This window comes from Bidens hawaiensis, unplaced genomic scaffold (genome assembly GCF_021521415.1).
Source record: "Bidens hawaiensis isolate Kalapana, Puna unplaced genomic scaffold, B.hawaiensis_p1.1 tig00002631_1, whole genome shotgun sequence".
In the NCBI taxonomy this organism is placed as follows: Eukaryota; Viridiplantae; Streptophyta; class Magnoliopsida; order Asterales; family Asteraceae; genus Bidens; species Bidens hawaiensis.
Window position 1 is genome coordinate 510,021 of NW_027491143.1, and position 8,194 is coordinate 518,214.

Sequence of the window (8,194 nt, forward strand, 5' to 3'; positions counted from 1 at the left end):
TAATAGCCAGTTTGGCTATTATCTGTAAAACTTTTACTCGTTTTTGGTATGGCTATTATCCAGTTTGGTATTGGTTAGTACCGATTTTATCCCTAGTACTGTGTAAACAAGCCGAGCTGAGCAAGAGTTCGACTAGAATCGAGCTCAGCTTAATTTGACTTACGAGAGTTTAAGCTCTAACTAGTTTCAAGCTTAGCTTGGCTCATTTTAATTTATGAGAACCCGAGCTCAAAACAAAACTTAAAGGTTCATTCAAATTGAATATAATACAATAATATAAATAGTAAATAAACCAAACCGACAAACTAAAGCGTCAAGCAAGCCTGCTCGAGCGGTCTTAAGTTAAGCATGCCAACTTAAGCTCGAACTCGATTCGTCTCGTTTACCAACCTACTTAACACGGGTTTACGACGCCATTTCCCTGTCTTTAACTTAACATGGAGAGTGATGAATCAAAATATACGTATTTAATATGTATACCTTTTGAGGTATTCAGTTTTAATAAGGTTCTATATTGAATCATAAATGAATAAAAAGGACAAATAATTATAAAACAATGCTTGTTTTGTAACTAGGGATGGCAAAAATCCCCGAATCCGACGGGGAAACCCGAAAACCGGCTTATTTCGGGTCGGGTCGGGTTTTGTTTTTTCGGTTTCGGGTCGGGTTTCGGAGATTGTTTCGGGGATTGTTTCGGGTTCGGGTTCGGGTTCGGGTTCAGGTACCCCCGCCCCGACCCGCCCCGATATAATATATAAATATAAATATAAATAATATATATATATATATATTAAAAACCTAAACCTACTGTAGGTTTACAATCTCAATCTTTCATCCAGACTACCACCGCAGCCACACCATCCACTCAAATACTCAGTCGCCGATTCGCCGTCTGCAGACTCCGCCACATCCAGACTCCGCCACCGAGGAAAGCCTAACAAGGAACTGAAGGAAGGAAAGTGACTGATTAGGTTACCTACATCCAGACTCCGTCACCGCCAGTCCGCCCCCGATTCACTCAATCGCCGTCTGCACCACCATCACCATCCACTCAATCAGTCAATCACCGTCTGCACTGCACCACCGGACCTGATTTCCCAATTTCGGGTCGGGTCGGATCGGTTTCGGGTTTTCGGGTTTGGGGACGGGGCGGGTCGGGGGGGGTACAAAAAACCAAACGGGGAATCCCCGAATTAAACCCGACGGGTAATGGGGCGGGTACGGGGATGGTTTTTGGTTTCGGGTTCGGGTTCGGGTTAAGCAAAACCCGCCCCAAACCCGCCCCGTTGCCATTCCTATTTGTAACATACACAAATAGTAATAAAATTTACAAATATATAAAAATTAAAAGATTTACTATTCCCGGATAAGAAGTGCTCATTAAATTCCTTTGTTTTATTCCTTAAAAAAATAACTGTCTTTCTTCCTATAATACAAGTCAGCAAATCATAGAACAGACTTCTTATGCATTGCTAGTAAATTAATAAACTCCATCACCTGTACATGCATACAAAATTTATAAATCTTAGTTATATATTTTATTGATAAAATAATATTAAGGTTTAAATAATTTAGGCATGACTACAGTTCTACAAACAAACAAACCTCTGATGGATCCCGGAGAGAATAATATGCACTGCTTTCTTTCGGAGCAGGAGTCACCAATATCCCATAACCGCGACCACCCTCTCTTAAATACTGTTTTAACATTTTTTAATAAAATGATTTAGAAGGTTTTTTAAACATTATGTAAACGGATCACCATTGGTCAGTATTATAATAATTAAGTTTACCTTGAATGCATCTTCGTCGGTTCTGTCATCCCCAACATATATAGGGAGCACGTCATCACAGTTACTAAAGCCTACAAAAACACCATAACGATTAGGTGCTGGTATTATGTTAAAGACGATGACTTTTCATGTAAACTGAGCTTTTTACTAACCGAGTGATTCAAGTACGAACTCAACAGCCTTCCCCTTGTCCCACTTAAGCACGGGGCGGACCTCTAAAACCTAAACGATAGAAAAACAATACAAAAGTTAAGCGAGCTCAATTTTATCAAATTTATTTACTGTGAAATAAGCTTCATACCATTCGCCCGTGCGTCAATCTCAGACGTGGATACTTTTCCAACGTGTCTTTAACATATTGTGCTACTGTTTCCCAATCCTATAATTATGAAAAATATAATAATAAAAAAAATAAAAAATAAAAAATAAAATAATAATAATAATAATAAGACATTGAAGATAAAAGAAATATCTATGTAAGCAAAAAGTGTTGAAATATTACCTTCTCGTCTACATTACGGTAGTGTACCGAGACACAGAACTTGTTGTCTTCAACTGTTGCCCCTTCAATGTTCTTCATTATCTCAACAAGTGACACGAAAACCTGCTTCAAATATGCAAGCGTTATAAGTATTATAAAACGGGAATCTAACGCTACAAAACTTAAAGAAAGTTTGAAATATTAACCTCGTTGATTATTGGTAGAAATTCAGTAGCAGGCTGGTACAAGTTTCCTTCTGTAACCTATGTTAAACAAAGTAACAAGATTTAGATGTATGGTTCACATTATTCTTTATGCAAAAATGTCATAACTTGCTACCTCAGCGGTTTGATCGGTTAGAGACTGAACGGGGCCCAGTATATCCATGCCGTGACTACTGGCATAATATAGTTCTTTCAATCCTACAAATTTGTGTACCTGCAAAATCATAGCAAGATGTTAAATATAACATATTAACAACCTAGCGCTTCGTAAAAGTTAATGGTAAAGCTAAAGATAGTAAAGTACCTTTGCGCGACTTCTGCCACTAATAATTGCGGTTGGGATGTATTTTGACACATTTCTCACCGCAGCACGCATCTGTTTACAAGTAGGCGTTAAAAAACATTGGACCACATTGCATTAGCCAAATTAGATATTACTATATTAAAATATTAGATTCTCACAGCATTTGACATAAAGGCGTGATCTGGATTGTCAACAATCGGGGCTAACGTGCCATCATAATCGAGAAACAATGCTATCCTCTTTCCCATTGCATTAGCTGCAATCTGTTCAATAGAGATAAGTGCAGATGGATACTTAACCTGCAAAACAAAAGCGATATAAAAAAATTAATATCTAATATGGGTCACATGTTAAAAAAGGAAATATGAATATACCATCCAGTTGCGGTAAGCGACTTCATTTGACAAATCAGAGCCGTTGTTTTTAATAATATTCCTCGGAGAAGAAGCTTTCATGGAATCCAACAAGTTAGTAGAACAGAAATCATCAAGTAGTCCTGGTTTTTTTCGTAACAGAGCTTGAGAAAAGACTCCAGAAGACGAGTATGGCGGTAATGAATCATGAAGTCCTAGTCTTGGTTTGTTAACGGGTGTGGGGTCCGTCAGTATCGGGGCACTGTGGTTAGCCTTAAGATCCATTATGTTCTGTAAATGTTCAGTATAAGAATTTAATTAGATGGTAACAACTAACAACAGCATATGGAACTGTATAATATGGTCCAATGTTTGGGAAGCATTGAATAGGACAAGTCACAACAGAATATTATATATAGTTATATACCAACAAAAAGTGATATGAATATAGACTTATAATGAATTAGCTTGCTAACTACATAGTACATAACCATATTTAATACAACCAAGCATATGTAGACTTAGCTTTTTAAGCTTAACTACTTGATGTATCATTAGAAGACATACAAACAAGTAAACAGCATAACAACCACCATAATGAGTAAATACATTAAGAAATACAAAATAAAATACAGAAATCACAGAATGAGTCAGTGTTCCAGTTATGATGAAAAAGAACTAAGCAAAAGAGTACAAATTACAGAATTTACCAAAAAATCACAAAAATTCAAAACTAAAAAAAAGTGAAATAAACAAATGAAAGATATTAAATCAGCATAGAATCCATTTGCAAAATACAAGAAACATATAGGCAAATCTTCTCATAAATAAAAGTATAAAACTACACAGTTCATGAACTACATAAGTCTACATATAGCTTCAATAATAGACAAATAAGAACAATAAACAATTTCATTAAACTGCTGGACCTAAACAATATCTCAATCATACAATTATAAATATAGAATTTTCAGTACCAGAAAATAGTTACCAAAATTATCAGATGCATTTGTTTCCTACCATTCAAAAATCTATGAATAACAATAACTCCACAAAAATAAGATCATATACTTTTACAGCACAATCAGTTATTTAGTTCTTAAAATACCCACTCAACACTGTAAACAAATCATGTTAACATTAAGGGTGTAACTATATGGATGAGCATTTTACCAAACACCAGTACCAACCGAACACAATCGGTATCGGTACTGGTATTCGTCTTTTCATGTTTTCGGTATCGGTATTTCCAACTGTACCGGTACCAAACCGAAAAAAATCAATACGGTATTCGGTAAATGGTTTTACTCGTATTCGGCATCGATCTATTTTGGTTCGCTACCGATCTCATCCCTAGACTCTAGGTGTGAACGAGCTGCGCCAAGTCCAAGCTAGAGTAGGCTTGAATTTGGTTCGTTTTGGTACCGATCCGAGCCAAGCTAGCCTAGGCTCGAGCTCGGCTCATTTTAACTTTCGAAAGCTCAAACACAAGCCATTTGTTTTGACTTATGAGAGCTCAAACTCAAGCTCGAGTTTGACTCATTTTGACTTACGAAGAGGTCGAGCTCGACTAGGCTAGAGTATCGGTATTTTTCAATTACATACCGGTACAATACTGATCTCATCCCTGGGTGTAGACAAGCCGAGCCGAGCTTCATTAGGCTCGGGCTCGGCTCGTTTTGACTTTTTAGAGCTCGGGTTCATTTTAACTTACTAGAGCTCGATCTCGGCTCGTTTCGAGCTCTTTTTCTAAAGCTCGAGCTCTCGTAAAACGAAGCTAACTAACAGACGTTTCACCGATCAAACAAAGCAAACATATAAATAATAATAAATCTATATTCATACGATTACACATCAAATTAGAACATCGTTACCGCGTTAGGTCACATACGTTCTATAAACAATATATATTTCTGAAACTTCGATTCAACTCTATAAATCGAACGTATAATTAGCCTTCAAAATGCAAGAAAACGAGTCGTCAACAAACTAATTAACAATAATAATAACGAACAAAAGAATGAAGAGAATGAAACCGCATTACCTTAGAGTCCAATTAGCTTCAACAAACAAACCCTAAAGAAAGAAGAAGATATGTATATCCGTACAAAACGCGTATACGTAAGAAGATGAATAAAGAAAGAAAGAAAGAAAGAAAGAAAGAGAGCATAGAAGAGAGTGAATGAAGATGTTTAAATAGAGATTAAATTTCTTTCTTTTTTTTTTAATTAAAGTACAAACATAGCAGTGAGGCGGACAACAAGCTGCGTCATCACCCCTTTCTGAATTGCGATTTATTTATAGAGATTTATTTATTATTTAATAAATAATAGAGATTTATTTATTATTTATTATTGGTTAGGGATGTCATTTTTTTATGTGTTAAAATAAGCGGGAATCTCGGTAAGAAAAGACGCTCTTTTGAATTTATTGCCGGATCCGTATGAAGGAAGGTCTAATCTCTGAGCAGCGTACATTCTTGTGTTTCGATGAGCGGAAGGAAGCATGCTTGTGTGAACCTTACTAGGGTGTCCTCTCTTGTCGGGCTTAGGGACACCGGGTTTATTGCTAGGCAGGCGGTGCTAATGGCAGAAGCAGGAAAAAATGCTAAGAAAGAGCAGGCGTGTGTTGAGAATCAACATGCATTCATTTTTTTTTTTTTTTTTGCTTTTAATACGTTTGGGTCTTTTGTCCCCGATACTACTACATTTTTAAAAAGGGTTCAGCGGGTCGTGCACAGTAACTCAACGACGCCAAAAAACGATAACTTTGTTTTCAATAGAATCAGTTTTGTCATTCAAAAAAGGGTGACGATGCAACTTGTTGCTCACTTACGTGTCTCTTTATTTTAATTGGATTTTTTTGTTAAATGAAAATGACTTTGATAAAAAAAAATTAACTATTCATTACTAATTGGTGTGAGGAGAATAAGACTCGCGGGTAGGTGGCGCGTGAGGGAGTGGAGGAAGTGGATAAAGGTGTTGACTCGCGGGTAGGTGGCGCGTGAGGGAGTGGAGGAAGTGTGGTCACTTTCGGTTACAGCTGGATTGGATTGGTGAAAACAAGTTACAAACGTCGGTGACGGTTAGGAAAGGAAACCATGACCTTTCGTTGGATATTAACTTCCTAACTATTGTTTTCTCAACTACTTCCTACTTTCATTTATTATATGACCTATTCAAACATTTGTCATACGAGTCGTATGAGACCTACACGATCGTATAGTTTCGAGATAAGTTTTACATCAGTCGAAGCGTATCGTTTTTACGATCAAAAGCCCTAAGACATCGGTTTGAAACTTGAAAAAAAAGTTGAGTGCTTTTTAACGGAGGTTCATAGGGACAAAAATAGTTGGAAGTTAGGACCGCTGGTATTGATTTTTAAAGTTGAAATTATTATCGGCTATACATAAAAATTAAAGTTAAGATTATTATTATTATTATTTCAATATGCTTTTTGTTTTAAATATACATATGATGAATTAGGCTTGGCATTTAAAAGTGTGGTACAAGGGATATTGTTATAACTTAAAAGGTAACTAAAGTTTTAAATAGTTTCCAATAGATTTTCCCATAAAATAGTTAATCTAGTAACATCAATAGTTGATTTGGTTAAAGTTATTACAAACATTAAATGCATTTAATTTGGAAAGCGTTGATTTTGGAGTTTCATTTAGACCTTCAAAAAGGTTGTCCCGGCCCTATGAAGAAGACCACGTAGGTGAAAGCATCGCCTCTTTCACGTGTGTAATGGCGTTTGTAGTTTGGCACCCACACTTTTCAGGTGGTAGGGGCTAATGCCCATTCATAGCCACCATAACAAGTCTTACACCCACCTCTTTATCATGTTATCGTTGTCCCAAGAGTTGGAAATGGTGTATCTCCTCGTTTTTCTATCAACTTCAACGAGTTTCTTGTTCACGAGTGGTATTTTGTTGTTGTATCCAACCCACACCATACAAAGGGTGGAAATGGTGTTTCAGTTGGTATTGGTATTGAAGCACCACATCGGCTTCCACCTCAACATTGTCGTCTCTCTTCCCTCTCCATACCGAGTTTCACTCTTATCGGACATACCTTATTTTTTATTAATAGTTCAACTTGTATAAAAAAGAATATCTTTTGTGATCTATATGATGCTTATGGGCGTATGACCTGTCTGTACTTACTTTATACGTAACAACCTTTTTCATACACATGTGTATATGTGTGTGTGATTGTTGTTATTACATCGTGTTTTAAATCAACCAGTTATTTGGTATGCAAAGACTTCATCTTCGTTTTAAGGATGGAAAATCATAATTTTAGTCTATACCATTTACTTAAAGTTAACACTTATCGTCTTTGGTATGGACATACGTTAAAAAGTTAAGTTTGTGCCAAATTACATCTCTTACACTTAAATCAAAAGATCAAAAGACAAACACACAAAGGTATAACTATAAAATAAAAGACAAGGGAAAAAGTGACAATAACCATACACCCCATCATCTTATTCTTCACACCATCCACATCCCAATTTAACCTTGTATCACGCAAACTCTAACGACTCGCCATCTATTAAGGAAAACCTTTTTAACATTGTTTTAGAACATCTTTGTCTCATCTCACCTTCTGCCAACCGCCAAGCGCACCAAGAACCTACGCCGCTGTCTCTTTGATTTTCGAGAGACTTCACATATTTAGGTTTTGTGTGGGCTAGTCTGTCCAGTTCTAAAGTCACCAAAATGGAGCTATGAAGTGGAGACAGTTGGAATGAGGTTTATTGACTCGTTGTTTGTGACAAAATTAGGTGGCTAGAAAAACGTGGTTTGCCAAAAGAAAACATTAGTTCGTCGAATAAAAGAAGATAAAAAGGTGCCAATTTTGTGACGAAGATGAGACGAGTTTTTGCAATTTAACCGAGAACCTACAACATTGCCTCTTTGTTTATAACACGGGGATAAAATTAACATTCTTTAAAAAATAATGTAGATTCTTAATGTTCATCCATCACAAGGACGACAAGTATGCAATTTGACTAGACAATATAACTTAAAG

The 8,194-nt window shown here is 36.4% G+C and overlaps 1 protein-coding gene across 3 annotated transcripts in view; it reads right to left on the minus strand.

Moving 5' to 3' along the window:
- LOC143620719 (trehalose-phosphate phosphatase A-like) overlaps positions 1 to 5,340 on the minus strand; it is a 44,060-nt gene extending 38,720 nt beyond the window's left edge. Inside the window, exons 1-13 of one of the 3 annotated variants that reach the window (XM_077092346.1) lie at positions 5,200 to 5,313; positions 5,047 to 5,111; positions 3,177 to 3,446; positions 2,961 to 3,101; positions 2,803 to 2,874; positions 2,614 to 2,712; positions 2,481 to 2,537; positions 2,296 to 2,397; positions 2,095 to 2,172; positions 1,946 to 2,015; positions 1,794 to 1,864; positions 1,606 to 1,698; positions 1,375 to 1,497 (exon numbers count right to left, since the gene is read on the minus strand). In XM_077092346.1, the coding sequence (XP_076948461.1) occupies positions 1,447 to 1,497; positions 1,606 to 1,698; positions 1,794 to 1,864; positions 1,946 to 2,015; positions 2,095 to 2,172; positions 2,296 to 2,397; positions 2,481 to 2,537; positions 2,614 to 2,712; positions 2,803 to 2,874; positions 2,961 to 3,101; positions 3,177 to 3,440 (1,098 nt within the window). In that variant the 5' untranslated portion in view covers positions 3,441 to 3,446; positions 5,047 to 5,111; positions 5,200 to 5,313 and the 3' untranslated portion in view covers positions 1,375 to 1,446. Of the gene's footprint in view, positions 1 to 1,374; positions 1,498 to 1,605; positions 1,699 to 1,793; positions 1,865 to 1,945; positions 2,016 to 2,094; positions 2,173 to 2,295; positions 2,398 to 2,480; positions 2,538 to 2,613; positions 2,713 to 2,802; positions 2,875 to 2,960; positions 3,102 to 3,176; positions 3,447 to 5,046; positions 5,112 to 5,199 lie in introns of those variants that run through there. The other 2 variants (XM_077092345.1, XM_077092347.1) reach the window with 2 other exon arrangements.
- Between the last annotated feature and the right edge of the window lie 2,854 nt (positions 5,341 to 8,194).